This window comes from Podarcis liolepis, assembly GCF_965112155.1.
Source record: "Podarcis liolepis genome assembly, chromosome: 2".
In the NCBI taxonomy this organism is placed as follows: Eukaryota; Metazoa; Chordata; class Lepidosauria; order Squamata; family Lacertidae; genus Podarcis; species Podarcis liolepis.
The window spans coordinates 76,561,239-76,583,109 of record NC_139555.1 but is presented as its reverse complement, the minus strand read 5'-3'; the positions used below and the strand labels follow the sequence as shown (position 1 = coordinate 76,583,109).

The 21,871-nt window shown below is 38.5% G+C and overlaps 2 protein-coding genes across 5 annotated transcripts in view; one reads left to right on the top strand and one right to left on the bottom strand.

The window, feature by feature from the left end:
• Window positions 1-21,871, top strand: part of CENPP (centromere protein P) — a 155,307-nt gene that overhangs the window by 8,716 nt on the left and 124,720 nt on the right. For all 3 annotated transcript variants that reach the window (XM_083489044.1, XM_083489042.1, XM_083489043.1), the window contains exons 5-6: window positions 993-1,081; window positions 4,815-4,911. In XM_083489044.1, the coding sequence (XP_083345170.1) occupies window positions 993-1,081; window positions 4,815-4,911 (186 nt within the window). The remainder of the gene's footprint in view (window positions 1-992; window positions 1,082-4,814; window positions 4,912-21,871) is intronic.
• On the bottom strand, window positions 7,756-17,887 carry OGN (osteoglycin). 2 transcript variants are annotated; one of them, XM_083489040.1, is made up of 7 exons: window positions 17,533-17,887; window positions 16,750-17,009; window positions 12,471-12,561; window positions 10,986-11,144; window positions 9,514-9,716; window positions 8,620-8,715; window positions 7,756-8,014 (listed from the first exon to the last, which is right to left on the bottom strand). In XM_083489040.1, the coding sequence occupies exons 2-7, from the start codon at window positions 16,948-16,950 to the stop codon at window positions 7,841-7,843; spliced, it is 924 nt and encodes a 307-aa protein (XP_083345166.1). In that variant the 5' UTR covers window positions 16,951-17,009; window positions 17,533-17,887; the 3' UTR covers window positions 7,756-7,840. The 2 variants fall into 2 exon arrangements, with proteins under 2 accessions (XP_083345166.1, XP_083345167.1); XM_083489041.1 differs by having other exon boundaries at window positions 16,750-16,985; window positions 17,533-17,853.

Here is a 21,871-nt window from a genome sequence, read left to right as displayed (position 1 = left end):
ACTCTTTTCCTCAAGAACTAGGACATTGCATTTGTCATTTTCTCTTTCAACCACAAGATGGCACTTGGATATAAATATGTAACTTCAGCTTCTGAAGATTTTAGTTTGCCTAAAATATTTCACCCTTGCTAAGTTTTGCTCTTTAGAGTGCACATGGAAGCTTTTCATACAGCAGTAGTTTACTTCTGTGCTAATGTTAACTTGGGTACTGGTTTTGTATTACTGCTTTGGTAGGTAGCAAGCTACTACTGTTCCTTTGTCTCAGAGCATCCACTTTGCATTCAAAAGGCCCCAGATTCAACTCCTGACAGGAATGGAAAGGCCCCCCCATCTGAAACCCTGAAGAGCTGCTGCCAGTCAGAGTAGAGTATACTGAACCAGTGGAGCAGTAGTCTGACTTAGTATAGGGCTGCTTCCTATGTTTCTAAAAGCAGTGCCTGTTCCATAGTTCTTCACAAAATGAAGTCACAGTAGATCAAAAATTCTTCCCAACTATTATTTCTACTTGGAAGGATACATTCTAGCCCTGAGCCAAAAATGCCATCTCTTAAAAGCATCCCAGAGGAAACAGCAGTAATCATTGCCAGATCTTCCAAGAGTAGTTTAACACTTGTCAAATGCACACTTTAAAGTGGTAGAAGGGTAAGCCAGCAGTATAGTGCAAGTTTGACACCTTCTGTATTACTACAGAAGTAGAGAACCCTATTCTTGGCCTCCTTGGCATCAGCAGCATGACTGACTCATGTGCCTTCAGATCTTAGTTTTCCCTAATGTTGAAGAAAATTTGGAGTAGCCTTAACTCATCCAGAGATCAACATAGGACATCCAAATTTCTGCCAAATTGCAGTTTCTCTTAATGGTCACCTTTCATTGATTTATTATGTACTATATATAGAAAAAATCATTGTAATTTGATCATATTTTAGTCCTATATTTGAGTATTTTTTACTTATTTTATCTATTAATAAAACATTTTCTTTTTTCTGAACCAGTGTAACAAAAATGTTTCAGCTATTGTTACGGACCTTAGCATTGTGATAGAATCTGACAAATATTTGGATTTAAGCAAGCTTGTATTAAGGTAAGACTTCTACTAATATATAGAGAAATATCTTTCTTTGCTTTGGACAATGTCAGTTACACACAACATATAGTATGTTCCAAGTCCCACTGAGTTCATCGAGACATTCAGCTATGTGGTAAAGTAAGGCAATGAATCCTTTTTAGCCCAAGGGGTAACTTTTATTCCCTTGAAGGTAATTTTCCATGGGCCATATGTCAGTGGTGGGGCCAGCATCAACAGATGTGGCTCATAGTTTATCAGACTACATACCAGTGGTGCTTCTATACACCTATCCATTCAGGTAACAAAAAGGCACTATCACAGTCAAAGGACACATTCCACCCAGGGAAAAGCATTTCACACTGGGCAGGTGACTGACTTGGCCTGGGGAGAGGATGTATGGCCTAGGGAGAGTCCTGAGGGTGGGATAGGAAGGGCTACATTCAGCCCCTGGGCTTGATGTCCCTCACCCACATGTGGTATAAAATTGCTCTCTTAATTAAGTTGCTAGCATATATGGTTATACAAGATAATACAGCTTTTATGTTTGAGAATGAACTACCTTATTCTAAAGGTGTACCAATCTGTGATTTGGAATCACTCACCCGCAGTGTCTCTGCCTTAGGTTCAGCTTCAGTCTATCAGCCCTTGTCCAGCCCACCACTGCTGCCAGGCACGGGTTCAGCTTGTGCCTAGCCGCTCCTGACTCAGTTTTAATGGAGAAACAGTCTTGGTGGCATCAGCACAGTGATGACATTGTACCCCAGACTTCCCAGTGACTGCTCCCAATGGCTTCATACTGATGCTAAACAACCCTGGAAACAAACCCTGGAAATAAAGAGTGCTTTGTGGTATCCTGCAACTATGTTGCCAGATTGTAGACACATAGTTTCCCAATGTCTCTGAGACATGTCATGCAAGTATGTATCTGTCATATGCTGAAGGGGCACCTTTTTATCTTGGCCTTTGACAGCTGAGATACATATTTTCAGTATCCACCCTATTTGTTGACTGTAATTTGTTTTAAACTGATGTTTAAGAGGAGGAGAGGTCAAACTGAGTATGTATTGATTTACATGTGATTATTGGAAAACTGAAAACTTAATAATAATAATAATAATGTATTTTTAAATTGCTGAAATGCACCCTGGAAACTTATAGGTGAAGGGCACATAAGAAATTAGCTAAACAATAATATGTAAGAGCAAAACCACCATAAAACAGTGCCTCCAATCCCCAACTCACAGAGATGGTCCAGGAGGATACCATGGTCAGTGGTATGAAAGGCTGCTGAGACTTATAACAGGAGCAGCAGGATTTCAGTTCCCCATCGCTACTGAAGAAAAGGTCATTTGTCAGGGCAACCAAGGCCAAGTCTGGGACAAAACCAGGCCTGAACCCAGACTGGAATGTGTCCAGATAGTTTCCTCTAAAAGTACCTGAAGCTGAATTGCTACCACACTCACAAATACTTTATATGTAAGATGTTCATAGGTTAGAGAACTTATCACATGAGTTTTTAAACTCTTGTTTCCTTACCCTTTAAAATAAATGCAGATATGGGGGTAGTGACAGTCAAATAGGAGGTTTGTGTAGGGAAATCAAGTGTTAGAAATATGATTTAGTCCTGGTCCAGTGAATTGTGGGGAATCACTATGGGCATGTTTCTAGAAGCAATTCTTAAAGTCAAGGGAGTCACTAAAGCATCCCTTGCCTTTGAGAATTGCTACTCAAAATACACCCGAGGAAGGCTTTCTCTCCCCCTCCCCCAGTAACAACAGCAGGCTTGGAATAAATAATATTTACAGTGCATAGTTCCCCCCTCCTTTCCCTTTCAAATCAAACCAAATGGAAGTCAAAAGCATACACAAAACCCTCAATATGGCTATTTTTATTTTTTTAACTGTTTAGATCCTTTAGAAACATGCTTGGCTGCAAAACCAAGGTAAAGATAAATGAAAAAAAATAAGCTTAGCATCTTTGCAGTACATAAATGTAGGTTTTCTTGTCAGGATTTCTATTTCAGCATGTGGTATTTCCCAGAGCCTAACTGATCTTGAATTTCTCTGCTGGTTGCAGTACAGTTGACTCTTTCCCTTCATCTGTGGAAATAGGCAGTGGCATCTCAGAAGTTCTGCCCATTTCTGAGAGCAATATAAAAAGTGGCAGCCAATGTTTAATGTAATCTGTTGTATGGGTCACACAAAGTGATTTACTGTGTTTATTTTATGCAGTAACAGTTTTCATACGTATATAGTGCCCATTGATATTTAGCAAACCAGACTGGGTTTACTTTGGCATATAAGCTCTTGCCTAACATAATTGATGTGGCACATTCACCAAAATAACGATGGGAAAGAGTTTCCCCCAAAAATATTATAAGCGAGTGTTTGGCTTTCATGCTAGATTTGATTGTTATATCATCATCACAGAACTAACTCATTGTGTAATTATTTCAAAAGCTGCTTTCTTGATGCAGTATGAAGCATTTAAACTTGACTTTTGCCTACCAGCCAACTGAAATTTGAGTCCATCAGTAGTGTGCCAGAAGTGAGTATTAAATCACATCTGGATCCAATTAAGCACTGAAAGACTCTTACATTTGTAGGTAGTGGAGGAGGGTAAAACATGAAGCATTTTTTGCCATAACTGGAAGGGTCACTGCTTTCGACCCCCCCACCCCAGTATGGGTGCAAAAACGTAATCATGCTTTGGTACTCTAAACCCCCCCTTTTTTGTAAGACTTAATGTAGAATCCAACAATTCTGAAACATTTCCTTGTTCAACATCATTAAAAGTTATCACACATAGCTTGTGGTTCATAAGTTGTTTTTTGCATGTGTTACAATTTTCTTTTAACGACTTCATTTTCATGTGACTATAAACAGTGGTTTAGCGTGACTTGCACAATTTGCAGTGAGCCTTGGGCTTATATGTTCCCACCTCTCACATGGCTGAATAACTTCAGAAGCATTTTCTTTTTTGTTCACCTTAATCAATTTCAGGAGTTGCTGATGGGACTCATTAGATTAATCCTGCCCAGAGTTTGTTGGTGATGGTAGGGCTTGCAAACGTGTGCTTTTAACATGTATTCCTTGTTAGATATGAGTAAAAGTGCCTGTGGTCTCTTCCCTGCCTTCTCACTCCATCATTGCTGCTGGAAGCTTGACAATCATGAGATGGTAGGGAATGGAGCTGCCAGGCAGAGTGAGTAGGGTATGTGAGGTCTGAGAAAGTGTCAGTGACAGTTTCTTAACCAAGCAAGCAGATTAATTTTCAGCAACTCTTCACTTGTATCTGTGTAGGCGAGTGTGCAGCATTCGTGGAGCAATGCAACAAACTAGAATTAAGCCAGGATATGGAACATAGATATAATTACAAATCACGGTTAACGCAAACTGAGTTTTACAAAGCAACTGCAAACTGTAATCTACAGTACTGGTTTGATGGCCCCAAACTATGGTTTCAGATGTACAAACAAATTATAGTTAAGCTAAACAAACTATGGATTAGCAGTGTATCCAAATCAGGACTAAGCCTCTCAAGATCTGTTTAAAACAGCACAACAAATCACCCTAAACAGAAGATACACAAAATGATGTGGTATTTGGTTTGAACAGCTTTAGCAAGTTCTTTCCAACAGAGGGCCTAAAGAAAATCTAATGATGTTCTAAATATTTTTTTAAAAATTATAAATGAATTTTTGTAAGGGGTATGGAAATATTTTTTAATGGCATAATGTTGTTTCTAGAGTTGAAGAGAGTGGGAATCTCTTGCTGTTCTTCAAATGCCTCTCCTATTTCACTGAGTGGTGTGATCATCGGAAACGCACTTTGACCCATTTCAAGGTAGTGTTTTGAAAAGTTATGCTTTCTTTTAAACCTTCCTTTTTCTCTGTTAACCAACTTCATTATGGAACAAGAGTAAACTGAATGACATTGGTTTTTGAAATATGGCTTAATTTAATGGTACTGCAAGTTTTGGGGAAAATATAAATTCATGGTTGTTTGGTTCTGTGCTATTTGAAAAATCTCAGTCCCTCAAAAATAATGTTTTATGATTGTGTGGACTGCCGAGTTGAAACTTTTCACTGTCTTGTCTATTGAGGTTCTGGGAGAGTCAAGAGCATTGTGTGGTTGGTTGGCTGACAAGACTCCTCATCTAAGTCTGAACCGTTAGTCACAGATTCCGAGTCTGGTAACTCTGGAATTGTCATAGAAGAGGACTGGGTCACAACAATTTGAGGATTTCCCCCAATATGCCTATTGAGGGAAGGTGAGAAGGGTTTAGTGGAGAGCAAATAAAGGGTTCAATTTGTCTGTCATAGGATGTGGTAGAAGGAGTGGCAAATCATGGAACGTAAAACTGAGGAAGATGCTGTGATCAAATAAATACTCAATCTACCTGGCTGTAGGTGGAGATTGAAAGTGCTCAAACAAGGAAAGGATTGAGATAATAAAATGGAAGTGAGGTTTGGTGCCATTGCCCAACCACATATTTTGCCAAAGCCAAACTATGTATTACCATCTTTGCCCAGTCACAGAAGACCATTTACTTACAAAGGAATAGTGAAGTATGTCCTCTTTCTTTCTTTTTCTTTCTGATGATTTGTATTATTAGACATGTTTTAGTCAATAGAGTTTTAGTCAATAGGTAATACACACAAACTAAAAGCAAACAGTAATCTCTAAAGATTTTGCCATGTAAATGAGATTGGATACATAGTACAATTAAAGCAGCAGAGCTAGAGCAGAGCTTAATAGTTGTAAAAATCTTCAATGTTAGTAAATAATTAAATCAGAAAAGAACATATCTGGTATGAAAAAAAGAGCACGCAGATCAGAATTTACTGATAAAGAAGGTACTTCTGAAGAAGTCTTCAGCTGACATGCACAAAGTTGGACAATTATATTCAACCAGCCCAAATGACTTCTGTTTTGAGATAAGGGTTTAAACTCTGGCTGATCACAACACAGGTACCACAATCTAAAAATAGTCATGTGGTGGCTTGAGGAGAGTGATATATTAAATACAATAAAAATTCACAGTTATTGCTTATTCTTACTGCAAAGTACTATGCATGATTGGGTAGAATCAAGTTCCACAGAGCTCAATAGGACTAACTTAGAATTGTGCATAAGATTGTGGTTGTCTGTAAATACCTATTTGAATTGTATAGAACTGTACTTAATATTACCAAAATGGATGCATTTCCCTTCTAAGTACATTGACAGCTTAAAGAGTGTCAATAAGGTGCATTATGAATTGTTCAGTTATTAATATTCTTCAGGGTTTTTCAGAAAATGAGTAATTGTTTCTTGGTAACAGTGTTCAATGCAGAGACTATGTTGGTATCTTTTAAGATACCATGGTATCTTTTAAGCAATATTAATATTGCCAAGCATGAGTTTCAGGTGCTGACTATTTCTTCTTCAGAAATCTAACCAACTCAATCTGACTGGTCTCATTCACATGATGAAATCCTGGCTTAATAACCTAGGATTTGTATGAGGTTCATGCACCTTTACACAGACCCTTTGCTTTCTCTTCACACTTCCGTTTCTGTGAGTGGAAAAGCAAACTAAGAAGTTGCCAACTTTAAACAATGGGAAACTTCCTCAGATCTATTTGTAGGTCTGTTACTGATTAAAGATGAAAAGCTGTTTGTTGCCTCCATTTTATCCCCAATATATTGTGTCCTACTTTGCCATTAGACAAAAAACTGGTGTCTTAAATCCAGCTACTTTATGTTTGCTAGAAAATAACAAAAGTTTATTCTGCTTCAGCAAAGTCTGTCTCATTTCTCACATGTTGTGCATTATGTATTTCCTATATAAAACACATTAGACTGGTCACATGAGAATACTACCCCTTCTCTCTACATCAGCTGATTATTCTCCACACAGTGTTAAAGCATTTTTTTAAAATTTCTTTATTCTTTTGAAATATAGGCAACCCCCCCCCCCATTTATGTGGGGGTTACGTTCCGAGGTACAGTGGTGCCCTGCAAGACGAATGCCTCGCAAGACGAAAAACTCGCTAAAGGGTTTTGCGGTTTTTGAGCTGCTTCGCAAGACAAATTTCCCTATGGGCTTGCTTCGCAAGACGAAAACGTCTTGCGTTTTTTGCAAGTTTGTTTCCTTTTTCTTAACACCGTTAATACAGTTGCGACTTGACTTCGAGGAGCAACTCATAGAACGCGGTGTGGTAGCCTTTTTTGAGGATTTTGGTGATTTTTGAAGCTTTTCCAAAACTTTTCCGACACCGTGCTTCGCAAGACGAAAAGTTCGCTAGATGAAAAAACTCGCGGAACGAATTAATTTCGTCTTGCGAGGCACCACTGTACTGCACGTGTCAGTGAAATAGTGCATATTTGAAACACAGTTGAAAACAAAAGCCTGCAAACACCCTGTTCCCCACCGCCTCCCCATTCTGCCCCTTTTTGTGATGTTTTTGGGCCACTTTCGGGTTCAGCGTGATGTGCATTTACATCGTCATGCACATATTGAATGCACATAGATGGGGCACTGCCTGTAGATTGGTTCCCTTGTAAAAAGAATATGTTACTGGTTTTATATTTGAGTCTAAGTTCTAGAAATAAAAAAGGCTCAGGCTTATTAAATCAGAACGTGCAATTTCACAAGTTAAGGTAGAAGTTATAACGGCTAAAAGTGTTGAATATACATATGTGAAGATATTAACATGGAAAGACAAATTGAAACCATGATAAAATGGTAATCTTTACCTACTTTTTACCATTTTCAGTTTTGTTAATAATTAAAAGTATGTGCCTATAGGCAAGGTTCTCAGGCACATAAAAGCATTGGGATACTTTCCCAAGATGACTGGGTTGCCATCCATTCTTATGATATCCATGCGTTGCCGAACGTAACGGGTCTGATTGTTCCCTTTGCAGAATGTTTCATCTGTGATGCTGGTTATGTTGTTGAACTGCAAATCAAAACAGTGAACTTGAAAAATCTGAAGATCCAATGCTAGTTAAAAGATATACTAGTTTGATGTTTTCTTTCATTGAAATCCTATTCAATACATCTCTCGATAGCACTATAATGATTTCTGTTATACATATGTACATTGTATATAGGACATGGTTTTTCGAAAGTCCTTACACTAATGTTTGGTTCCTTCATGGCTCTTCCTATACAACATTGTTTGTCTATTGCATAGTATTCTGCCCTGAAAATTTCTTCTTTACATGAAGAAAAATAAAACTTGCAGATTCCTTTAGATTACAAATGGGAGTCCCTACGCTACAGTAACATATCCCTTCAGAAGAATCTGTAAGTTACCAGAGAACAGTATTCTTTATTGGGCAGGTTGCGGTTTCCCTTGCTTAGGCTTTCAGTGCACAGCTTCTGTTTTATTTTATTTATTAACTTAATTTATAAACCACCTTTCTGATGAAGTATTTTAAAATACAAAAATGAAACAAAAAAATGTAAAGCTGAGTTCTCTTGGGCCATTGGTAGTATGTGTGTACACACACACACACACAAAATATTTCTTTGTGCAACAGCAACAAAATGTTTTCAGACCTGAAGATTCAGAGTACGCAGGCTCTCTGGCAAGTTAAGTGGGACAGACTCAAGTAAATTGTGTCCTAGGTCGAGAAATGACAAGTTGGTCAACTTCTGTAAAAGAGAAACAGAAAAGAAGGGGAAAAGAAACTGTTTTACAAGCAGTTTAAACAAGATAATTGGTTACTAATTGGATCTATTGATAGGGATTGGGCTATTCAGTTGTGTTGAAAGATGTTTGAAGCCTGTAGTATAAATAAAAATATTACTTAATCTAAAAAGAATAACACATTTTTTAAAAAGTTATCTCCTTCAGTTCTTTTGGACCAACACTAATATGATAGATGCTGTAGATGGGGAGAGAGGAGCATGGAAAAGAATCAAAGATTCCACTGGGCATATATAAGCCATTCAGCATACCAAAATTAATGAATTAAATCCCATCTTATTTATGCTACTTTACCTGTTCTCCTTTTCATAACATTAATTCTGAACAACTTGTTTTTGGATATTTTGAGCAAAAAATGGTGAAATGCTATGTAGCATGTGGGCTGCTATGTTAAGAAACAAGCTGACAGCCTTCTTGGGGATGCAAAACTAGTTGTATGGTCCTTTGGATTGGGATTCCATGCAATATTGTATTGAAGAAGTAGAAAAGCTTCCCAAAGCATAAAATATAAACTACAGGACAAATCTGGGGTATAGTTCTTAGATAGTCTGAAGAGCTAAACCACAAGATTGGGTTCGGATGACGTGCACACACCAGGCCATAGCTCACTATAGCACAGCAGCAAAACAACTGAGGAGGAGCCAAGTGGCCAGGATGTCCTCTCATAGAGCATACATGTTGCACTAAGCCATGGTTTGGCTTAGCGTGACATAGGAATCAATTGCAATAATAAATTTTATTACCTTGAAAGCATTTGCTTTAATTCCTCTGCTTTTAATAAAGTTGTTGTTTGCTTTGAGTGAAGTTAGCTTTGGAGGCAAAGTTGGAAGCTTGGCAAGTCTATTATCAGCAAGTGAAAGTTCTTCTAATAATACTAGTTTTGCAAAGGTCCCATCTTCAATATCTTGTATCATATTTCCAGTCAAATCTATTCTTTTCAGTGTGGCTAAAAAAGAAGAAAGAAAGAAAAGATAGGCTCTGATGCTTTTCTTAAGCAATCACCTGCTAAGCCCCTAGTAAAGTGTTGCTGCATAATAGGCTGTGCTGTGCAGCCTGGTTATAGAGTCCTGGGTATTGCGCTGATAATTTTTCTCCTTGGGAGAGCTTCAAATAAACTAAGCTTGCCTTCAATGTCCTCCAGTGTTCTTCCTTTACAGTGGCAGCACCAATTGTAAATGTCTAATTAATTCTAGCACTAGCCTGGTAACCACAGATGACCAGGAATTTCATGCAACTGAGTGAGCAGACTATTGCAAGGGAGTTCTCATTCCTCTTCTGTGCACGTGGGCTGTCAGGGAAGAGAACCCCCCCCCCCCACTACTACACTCAGTAATAAAAGTGCACAAACAGGCTCACCTCCTCAGCTGTTATCTCTCTTTCACCACTTATCAAATGATTGCTCTGCAGCCCTCTCAGGAGCTGGGTGCTTGGCTCAGTAGGAAGGTTTAAACCACAGCACTAAAGCTACTTTATTTTTTTAATCCCTTTTTGCTGAGATTTTGGCATTTGATCAGGCTGCTCAAGGGTACCCAGTGTCTGCTTCCTGCCAGCTTACACAATGTTGTCCTGCTAATCTATGAGCATGTATTCTTTTTTGGTCTTCCTCCTAGAGTAGCACTGTGTTCAACTTACAGAAAGGAGTTCTAGGATTAATCCTTTCTCATTCAGTGGGCATTGCTCAAGGATAGTACTATGCTGTTTTATCTTATTTCTAGGGTTGTCATTGATGAAGAAATATTAAATTAATTAATTAATCAATTAAATATTTAATTAACCATACATGTATATGCATATGAAGAAAATGGTACTGCTGAAGATTAAAATGTTCTTTCTTAGTTGTTATCTAGGTCTGACTTTATGGCCACAGGAATCATATAAAGAGATAGTCCCTTGTGTGGGAAAGGATTGCTTCTTCCAGGATGGTGATTCATACAATACCTGTGGTTATTTATCTGAAAAAATAAGTTTTAAAAATAAGAATAATAAATGAATTGAACTTAAAAAGAATAGAGTGATCTTGGTCAGTGTTTATTTGTTTACTAATATAGATGGTTGCAATTAAAATTTTATGAATGAGATGTAATTCACCTTCAGTAGTAGTAGTAGTATATGGACATGAATTTAAAGGTAATGAAATGTATTTTTAATGTTTTACCAAAACTTTTAGTATAGTCAAGAAGTACGGTATGTAGTTTTAAATCAAGTATATACTTACGAATTTCAGCAAAATCAGATACTTTCAGCCTCTTGATTTTGTTGAAACGTGCATAAAGATAGCCAGTTTCTTTTGGCAGAGCTGGAACACTTTCCATATCTGTTTCTTCACAGTAAACTGAACCACTTAAACAAACACACAGCAGACAAGTAGCCAAATCTGAAATAAGATAATTTTGTTTCTATGTAAGTGGAATGTTGGACGGTTGATTGTCTGTCAGTCCTAGTGGCACACTTTATGGGGCGTAAATGCTATATTCAAATAGTCTTACGTGTATTTTGCAGACATTAGGATATGGAAACATTTTTTTACTCACATCACATGAGGCCTTCTGACAGCTTTGAATTTAGTGTCAGTCAACAGAATTTTTTACATAGCACTTTATTCAAACAGACTTGACCTAGTAAATTTTAGAATTTAGGCTTCTAAAGCATAGAAACTTACCATATCTTGTAAATTTGAGATAATGTACGTATTCTTTCTAAAATGTTTTCAGCTCCATGTCTTATTGTTGTATGGGTTGAAAAATACAGATAGATGAAAGGATAACAAATGTAGGTTAACTAGAATTCCAGGTTTAATAGTCAGATCATGAGAAATAGTCTCTATTTTCTTTTTCTTTGCTTTAATTGTAATATTTCTCAAACCTTAGGATATTGGAATGAAATTTGATATGACAGATGGGTTCAATCCTCCTCATTTGTTTTCATGGAGAGGAATTTACTCACTTCACTATTGCCTACAGAGGTACTTCTAGTTACGAACTTCATTCATTACGGAGGTCCATTCTTAACTTGAAACTGTTCTTAACTAGAGGCGTGCTTTCACTAATGGGGCCTCTTGCTGCCACTGTGCCGCTGGCACATGATTTCCATTCTCATCCTGGGGCAAAGTTCTCAACTCGAGGTAACTCCTCCAGGTTAGTGGAGTTTGTAACCTGACGCGTATGTAACCTGAGGCATTTTTAACTTGAGGTACCACTGTATTTTTGTTCTCCATCCCCTTTTCTTCTGACACTGAGAAACCTTAGTCAAGATTCTGAAGCAGCTAGACCCAATACTGATTGATCACATATTGCCAGCACTAACACTGTAGTGGAGAAGTGAGATCTGTTGTTGAGCTTTCTGCTTTCTCTGGCATCATTTTTGTCTGGGAAAATGCAACTCTGTGATATTTGTGAGCATGTGCTTGCTGTCTAGGCTTATTAAAAAAGTACAATTTTTAAAGCCTAGAGTATGTGAGTGTGCATGCACACAGCTGCCAAAACATGCTTCTCTGACTAGAAGCATTAGAAATAGGGGAGAAGGGGAGACCAGTGCATCTTGCACTTTGTGGTTCAATCAGGGCAATCATTACTTGCTCCAAGCAAGTGGCAAGTTGACTTCTGATGCTTATGTCAGTGTGCATACTTTCTCACATTTTTGGTAACTATTTTGTTTGTTTGTTTTAAGGTTGATATTATACTGAAATGTGGTAAAATCTTACCTGTTAAATTTGTTGATCCCTCATTAAGTATCTCTTCATCTCTCTGCATTTGCAGTTCATTTTCGTGGAAAAGGAACATATCATTGCTTTCCTTATATGTAGGAAGTTATAAAAACACATGCAGGGATTAATATATTATTATTCAATAGTGGTGGTAAAACCTTTAAAAGTTAATAAACCACATTGTCTGGAACATTTCCTGGAGCACTGGAAACAATCTAGTTTAAAACACACACACCAAAATCTAACATTCAGCAGTACTTCTGGGATAGGGTAACTTCATGTGACACCTCATGTTGAATACAGACAGTTAAATTAAGCAATACTTTGTTATTTCCATTTGCTAGTGGGCAGATCAGATGTCATGTTCCTGGCCCAACAACCATGATTTATTGGATCAGGCATGCACCGCGTGTGAGCTTCTTTCCCTGGCACACCTAGCTTAATACAATATAACCTAGCTGGTAGTTTGCTGTGATGACTGAACTGGGAGGTTGTGGGTTTAATGCTCCCTGTAAAGGTAAAGGGACCCCTGACCATTAGGTCCAGTCATGGCCGACTCTGGGGTTGCGGCGCTCACCTCGCTTTATTGGCCGAGGGAGCCGGCGTACAGCTTCCGGGTCGTGGCCAGCATGACTAAGCCGCTTCTGGTGAACCAGAGCAGCGCACGGAAACACCGTTTACCTTCCCACCAGAGCGGTACCTATTTATCTACTTGCACTTTGACGTGCTTTTGAACTGCTAGGTTGGCAGGAGCAGGGACCGAGCAATGGGAGCTCACCCCGTCGCAGAGATTCGAACCACGACCTTCTGATCAGTAAGTCCTAGGCTCTGTGGTTTAACCCACAGCGCCTCCTGTGTCCCAGTGCTCCCTGTAACTGGGATCAAACCATGGTTACCAATTCTGAATTGCAGTGAACACTCAGACTAATAAGAAGTGGGATGGTGTGTGGAGGCAGTGGCAGGCTGGATGTGGGCCAGCAAAGGTGTTGTATGTTCCAATTTCTTGAGTCCAAGAGGTGAACACAGCTTGTTCTGGACAGGATTGCACTCCACTGGAGGAGCAGGTTGATAGCTTGGGGGTACTCTTGGCTCCAGCACTGTTACTTGAGGCCTAAGTGGCCTCCGTGGCTAGGAATGCCTATTTCCATCTCTGGCTTGTTTGCCAGCTATGGCCCCGTTTGGACAGAGGTGACTTGGCCACAGTACTCAGTGCTCTGATAACTTCCAGGTTGGATTATTACAGTGCACTCTGGAGCTGCCCTTTAAGATGACTTAGAAACTTGTACTGCTTCAGAACGCAACAGCCAGATTACTGGCTGGGGCTGCCTTTACTACTCATATATAACCCCTGTTCTAAAACAGCTGCATTGGCTGCTAATTCTTTTCTGGGCCCAATTTAAGGTGCTTCCGCTAGTATTTAAAGCCCTAAACAATTTAGACCTCAAATATCTGAAAGGCCCCCCTCATTCCCTACAGACCCTCCCCAGTGTTAATATTAGCAGAGGGGGCCCTCTTGGTAGTTCCATCAGAATTTTGGAATTTCAGAATCCTGCCCTGGGATCTGTTGGGAAAATGAAATGAGGGAATAAAAGCCTCTCAGATACCACAGTAACACTCTGAAGCTGGACAAACAACTGATTGTGTTTTCTCCATATCATCAGCATTATAGTTGAGACAACTACTGGGACTGAGCTGACCATCCTTTTTGCAACTCCATATTGCTCAGCCATCAAGCAGGAGCACCCCTCATCACATCAACTGGGTCCTCTGACCTTTTATTTATTGTTTAAGTATATGAAACATTTATAAACTGCTTAATACAGGCAGTGGCCATTTTAGATGTGACTGATATGTGTGTGACTGTGTACATGTGCCTCACACTGAACCTGGAAGCGACCCAATCACAAAAAGGAACAGGGACAGAACTGGGTATTTGCCGGCTTTTTCAGTTTCTAATACATGTGATTTCACTTAAACATGCAGTGTCTTGGAACGTAACCTCCACGTAAATTGGGAGTTACCTTATTTAAAAATCTCAGAGCAGCATGACTATGGATAGTTACAGCTATTTCTGTACAACAGTGATGTTTCTGGGATTTTTTTGTGCCTTCAGTTCTTGTGCATTTCCTCAGGAGGATGTCACTGCCCATAGATTGGCGATGGGGCTGCAGCGGAACAATTGCCATATGGGGGGCTTCCTGGCTCCAAGGGGTACTAGTTAAGATGTCTATGTTGCCCCAGCATTGAGAGCAGCATGCCTCTGAAAACCAGTTGCTTGTAAGCTTCCCATAGGCATCTTGTTGGCCCTTGGAGAATAGCATGTTGGACAAACTAGATCTTCAGCAGGGTTTTCCTTATGTAGTCATGTTTTGAAGGGACATGGAATGGTGGAGGGATCCAACAAGGTGACTTAATTTAATTAACTGTAAACTTGTGAGCAGGGTTTTGTTCTACTGGGTCTTTTTTCTTTCAGGCTGTTTTATAAATAATTATAAATCATACCCCAGTCCCCATCAAGGTATGCAAATGTGCCACCAAGTTTGGGTATTGCTGCTTTGATGTTGTTTCTGTTCATGAATTAAAAGACATGGAAATCATAAAAGGTATTAAAATATGAGGTGACAAACTATTGTGCTACTTGCAAAAATTCAGGTCAGCGTATGGAATATATGAGAAGAGCTTGTCTTTTATGCACTTAAATGTTCATTGAGTTAATTTTGTTGTTCATATCCTGTTTTAATATTATGAATAGAAAAGCCATTTGTCTTTGTTTTAATACCCTTCAGTTGTAACCCCTGTTATTTGGTTCTCTTTTAAGTGAAACATTAGCTTCTCCCCATTTAGTACTCTAATCGCTTTGGCTGCCCTTCTTTAACCCCCTTCTCACTTCTTCTTTTCACTATTAAATGTATTACTCATCCTTCACTGAAGGACCCAGGGTGGATTATAGCAATCTCAAACATCATTAAACGCATTTTACATTACATGGACTAGTTTTGCATAAAACAAATTTGCAAGATAAGTACTATAAACTGAAGTTCATCTTACTGAAGCGCCATCTACTGGTGCAAAGCAGAGTTTACTATACTTAAAATGTTACACTTTCTCCTTTTTAGGTAAACAATTTTAAAAATAGTAAATAGACATCTTTAAGGAATAAACAGTTAAGAACTTAATACATATGCAGATAATGTAATAATTAAATTGTCACCATCTGTGACAGTTGGTTAGAGCATGGTGCTAATAACGCCAAGGTTTCAGGTTTGATCCACGTATGGGACAACTGCATATTCCTAAATTGCAGGGGGTTGGGCTAGATGATCATCAGGGTCCCTTCCAACTCTATGATTCTATGAATACTGCTGCCCTGGATGAATTGCACTTCCCTTGAAAGAACAAGTAGGCAGTATGGGAGTGTTTTTGGATCCAGCTTTGTCACATGCCCAACCGCAACAACAACATTAATGCTAAAACCTTAAATTTCTTTTTGGCATTGGCCCTGAACATCATGTTATGAGGCTTTGATCCACCATAGGTTTTGTGCATATGTGTACTACATTCTAGACAATATAATTTTAAATACTGATTTATTTATTATTTGTACTTGTAGCCCGCCCATCACTGAATGATCACAGGGCAGGTATTTAATACTATTGAATAGGGCAGGACATTGTGAATGCATTAAATGTAGTGGCAATTTATAAGGCTTGTTAAGGTACAATGCTGTGTTTTGGTTTGAATAATTGAGAATTGTACTGTATAGCTGTTTATCATTCATATAATGCACAAAGTTCCTTATAATATATATTAATGTTGCTCTCATAAAATAGGCCACTGTTAAACCTATTTTACACAAAAAGGATTGGGGGGTTGGGATAAGCCTAAGACTTGTCTAGACCAGAAAATGAGTTCATGATAGATCAATGGACCACACTTGATTTTTTGTATATCAGTGCAGAATGGTCACTCTTTATGATAATGTAACAGATAATTGGTAAACTGTACTATAGAAATAAAAGGGGAAGAAAGTCATGCATTAAGGCAAACATGGGCTCACACCCATTGTTTGTGGCCCACATAGGTATGTCACATTGCCCATTCCTATGTGCCCAAACAGTTCCACTATGATAAAGGAACAAAATAAAACAATTGTGTGTAACTATATTATGGTTTTATTTTGGCTAACTTTACATTATCCTTATTTTTTCCACTTGTTTTCATAATTACCCATGGAACATGCTTGCATGCATAGATGAACACAGAACTTGTCAAATACCTGATTTTTTACTGCATCCTGTGGCTTGTCTTCATAATCCTCCTTAAATATTATGTCTTCATAACTTTGCTTAAATATCGTCTCTTCAAGAGTGGCCAAACCAGGGTCATAAAATGTGGCTGAGTGTTGTTTAGGTGGTGCCAACTTCACCAAGGGCAACAAAAAATAAAAGAAGAGACCAAATTTCTGCAAAGTCTTCATTTTGAGAGGCTGAGGCTTGTATTGAGTTGGAAGGACTAAGCAGAATGATTTCTTTGTGACTGGAAATAAAAAAAAGCAATCTCTCAAAACAATATTTAAAGCGTAGAGGTCTAGTTGGCAGTGATTTCTAATGCTTAAGGAACGTGGAAAAATTATTAACTCTTAGCATTCTTTCTATAAATATTTCCAATGTTAAAAAGTTGACAATGTACAGTGTAGAAAAATAGAAGTACAAATTGATACATTGCAGATTTGTTTTGTGAGTTAAGTGCTGATAGAAATACATACAAAACATTGTTTTAGATTTTGTATGTATGGTGATGAAATAGTTAAAAGGAACAGGGCTGAGCCCAGCCTGGGACTGAAAAGTGTTTTTTTCATTGTCTTAAGGACTATTTTGTAGAGCAAACTAAACTTTGAAATATGCAACAAAGTAATAACAATGTATTTAAATATAAAAAATAGCATGCATACAATAGAAAAAAATACTATAACTTTTAACATATGTAATCTAGTATATAATAAACTTTTACAATAACTTGTTAAAACTGATAAGATAACTTCTTGGAAGATAACACCTACCGTTTTCGCTGATTGAGATCTCTTGTGTGACTGTTTCAATATGGTTTTCTCTTCATTAATTCCAAATGGCTAGACAAGAGTGAGATTATTTTCAGCAGTCTGAAATGATACTACTACAAATACTGTCAAACTTTAAAAGCACCTTCTGTGGGGTAAATAAGGCTGGGTCAGCATGCAGTCTTGAATGCAAAATGATAAATCAGTCCTGCTCGACTAATATGTTGGAAAATATTCAACTTAATATGTTAATATAGTTGCTCTTATCGTTCAAAGCTTTAACTGGACCAACTGCAGTTTCATGCAATAAAGACTTAAGCAAAGTCATATGCTTCTCATTTAGTTTAGCATTTAATGGAAGACAAAGGAGCTGACTTCCGTTTCAGTTTAGGCATACGCATTCCACTTTTTTTGTGCAGTTAAAACTTGCAACTCAAGATACACACAGAGGAAATTCAAGCTTTTAGTTTGCAGTTTAGTTGGTTGTAGGTTTTGAAAATCTTGAGAGCATTCCAACCTTAACAGCTCATTATAGAAAACAGTGTGATGTATATTCACTGAGACTACAATTTGTAATAGAAGCATATTTGCATATGAAAATGACATATGACAGAAAGTGCATATGGCAGAAAAATTACATTTCATTGAAAAATAATTCAGATTCATGTCTTAATATGAAAAGTGCTTCTTATGTTTTATACCTCTTAAAAGAGGGGAAATCTTTCAGTTTTATACACAGCCAACAAAGATAAACAGAACCTAAATGTACAAACAGCATTTATTGTTGAAAGGCATCATTGCTGAAACTGTCTGTGCTTTGGTATGTTACTTTTAGCTGGGACTCCAAATAGAAGATGCATCAGCTGAGAATATTTTCATTTGGATTAGTTTTGTAAGCCCAAAGCTATGCTGTTGTAGAATGTTTATTGCTCCAAGAAAAGCCAAAGTTCAGACACCAGCTGTTTGCTGTGGAACGCCATCTCAGTTGGAGTTGGATGCTTTGCTTGAAGTACATCTGCTGGTTTACAGTCTTCATTTGAAACTTGATCCATTCTGAACATAAATGTTTCCCCTGAATTCACTGTGCAGATGGAAAATAATGATAGCAAAACTGAAAATCAGTGCATGTTTTATTAAAATACTATGTGTCCTGTTAATATTAATACTGAGGCACCAGAAGAATTTTAAAGTTTTTTAGTCCAACTGTTTCTATCATTGGTTTCATTTTCTCTTAAATTCAGTGACTAATGACAATTTCTCTCACTTTTACAAGTCAAGCTATTATATGGACAGTCCCGGATTGGACTGCATCCGGAGCAGTGTTCCCTCAAGCGTTATCCTCCTCCAAAAGCCACTCCCGGGGAAAGGCCTGACAGTGGGGTGGGAAGAGAGAGTTGTCAGGAGTGGGTGTAAGGAATCACTGGAGAAAGCTCTTGCACAATTCACCCACCCAACATTCCAGGCCATTCCTGAAACTTTTTGACCCTTGGGATATGCTTTTGGATGGGCAAACAACTGTGCAGGGGAGGAGAGGGTAGAACATTCACTTTGCAGGAGCACTGCTTTGATTGCAACCTGTGGTGTTTAAGAAGAAAAGTAAAATTGAGCCTGTTGTTGTTGAGATAACTGTTGTTGCTCTTTTGACTCTTTTTATAATATGATCCTCTGAGATTTTATTTCTTTGTATGTTGGCAGGTAGACTGTAAATTGAACTGGAAAGCTCATCCCCTCAAATTTGAATGCAAATTGTGATTTTAATAAGGCTCTGCCTATAAGGCAAAGAACTCCCCAGTCATTTTTCTCAGTTTGTTTAACTGTATAGGGAAGGGGCCAAGGCCTCCCTTCATCTCTATTACTCCTGTAGACATGCATTTACTAGCTCAGTAATTTCCAAAGTGTATGCCAGGACAAATGAGTGTACTGTAAGAGAACTGCTAATACAGAGCTTTCCAAACTTTTCATGTTGGTGAGACACTTTTCAGACATGCATCATGACAGAGTTTTACTAGTAACCCGGGGGTTAAACTAACCCTTTTCCAGCCTTGGGAGGAGCACGGGGAGCATTTGCATGACACACTTACAGGATGCAGCCGACATACTAATGTGTCATGACACACAGTTTGGAAAGCTCTGTGCTGGTATGCTGTAGTGATAATGAGGGCTGAACTGTATGTAATTGGTATAATTCAGTCATTGCTGTTATAGAGAAACACTAGAATTTTTAGCCACTGGAAGGAAGTTCTCAGTTGTGTGTCTGCTTAAGTCGGTGCTGTCTGGGTTTGCCTCCTTCAAATTGCATGCAGCTCAGTGATGCTTAAAATACACAGGGGCTGGGCTTCTCTGGGGCTGGAACAGATTTCTGACGAAAGAATTCTCCTGTTTTTGAAATAAGTTCTTTTTATTTGTATGGTGCAGTAAAATCTAGTTGCTGCCGTGCTGTGGCTGGAGCAGGCCAAAAGCCCGCTCAGATCCAGCATCCAATTCCCACACTAGCCAGCTAGATGCTTATGTGAAGTTTGCAAGCAGGATCTGAATGCAATGATCCTCTCCTCATTTGCAATTGCCAGCAACTAGAGTACAGAGAATTCATCTGACAGTAGATACCACCTCTGTGTGACGCAGTATGTTGTAGCTGCTCATGCGCAATACTGTAAACCTAAATACCTCCTTGTATCATTCTTATGCACTTTAAAAATAAGTGTATAATGTGTCTCTAATTTTACTGAAAATTTGGGAAACACTATTAATCTGCAGAGTAACCACTGTGGTGTTCTTCATATGTTGTTGGACTACAACTCCCGCCTTTATTTCTTACTGTTGGCAATGCTGACTGGGGCTAATGGGAGTTGGAGTTCAAAAGTACCTGGAGCACCACATCTTGTCTACTTGTAGATCAGTCTTCTCGGCCTGTAGCTTTTGTGCCCTCTTAGCATCTTGCTTCTAGTTTCATAGTTGAGACATGGAAAGATGCAGCTGTTGCTTGGCTGAAAGACCAGGTGCCATTTGGCTCCTTCCTTCCCTGAACTGTTTGCATTTATACTGGTCATCAAAACAACAGCTATGTGACTAAGAAATTGAGCCCTCAGTTTGCTTGTCTGAGACTTCATTCCCCATCCTTTTTGTGTCATGTCTTTTAATTTGCATACCTGCAGGCAGGGACAGACTCCCCCCACCTTTTAGCTGTTTTTAAAATGTAGGTGCTTCATAACTGATGGTTAATAATATTTCACCCTTACTTCAGGTTAAAATAGTGATGATTACAAAATGCTACCAGCAAGGGAGAGCTGCTACCTTGTGAGCTTCCCTTGTGAGCTTCCCGGAGGCATCTCATTGGTAGTCGCTAGAGATAGAATGCTGTTCTAGATTGACCTGTGCTCTGATCCAGATTGGCTTCCCTGGTAAATCACAAGGAAATAATATATAATATAATATAATATAATATAATATAATATAATATAATATAATATAATATAATATAATATAATATAATATAATATAATATAATATAATAATATAATAAAGCCACTGGCAACCATTGGGCCAGAGCTCCGCGAAGATTGCCGAGGGAGGGAGTCAGGCTGTGCCCTGGCCAAAGGCCTGGTGGAACAGCTCTGTCTTGCAGGCCCTGCGGAAAGATGTCAAGTCCCGCAGGGCCCTAGTCTCTTGTGACAGAGTGTTCCACCAGATTGGAGCCACAGCCGAAAAAGCCCTGGCTCTAGTTGAGGCCAGCCTAACTTCTCTGTGGCGTGGGACCTTCAAAATGTTTTTATTTGAAGACCGTAAGTTTCTCTGTGGGGCATACCACATGATCTGTTCCTACTTGGTTTTTAAAAAATAAGGTGGCCTGAAGGCTTCCTGGCACTTTTTCTTTAATAAAACCCAATTTTAGCTGTTTGGAGCAGCTAGAAGGTGTGGTGCTTGCCATGTTTACTGAAAAACAGCCCTGGAAATGGCAGCACATTATGATATGCCACCACTTCCCGAGTAACTGTACTAAATAAAATACGGCTGTTCCAATGCATCTATGACCTTTTCTCTGGAATGGAAGAGATTTAGGTAGGTAGGTCACTATTTCTATAATATCTCAATGTAAATGTATAGTCTGGTATAGCTAAAATGAACTTTGATATTAACTCAGAAGTACATCTATTGAAGTTTCCCCTATCGGATATCTTTTGGTTTTTGCAATTCAGAGCTTTAGAAAGCAATAAAAGAAAGGAAACTGAATATGTATTACATTGGAATGTTAATATATTATAAGTAATCTCTAAGAATACAAAACATCTGTTAAATGCTGAGCAACCTCTTGTTCAGAAATGGTATTGCTTCTCAAGTACTTCAG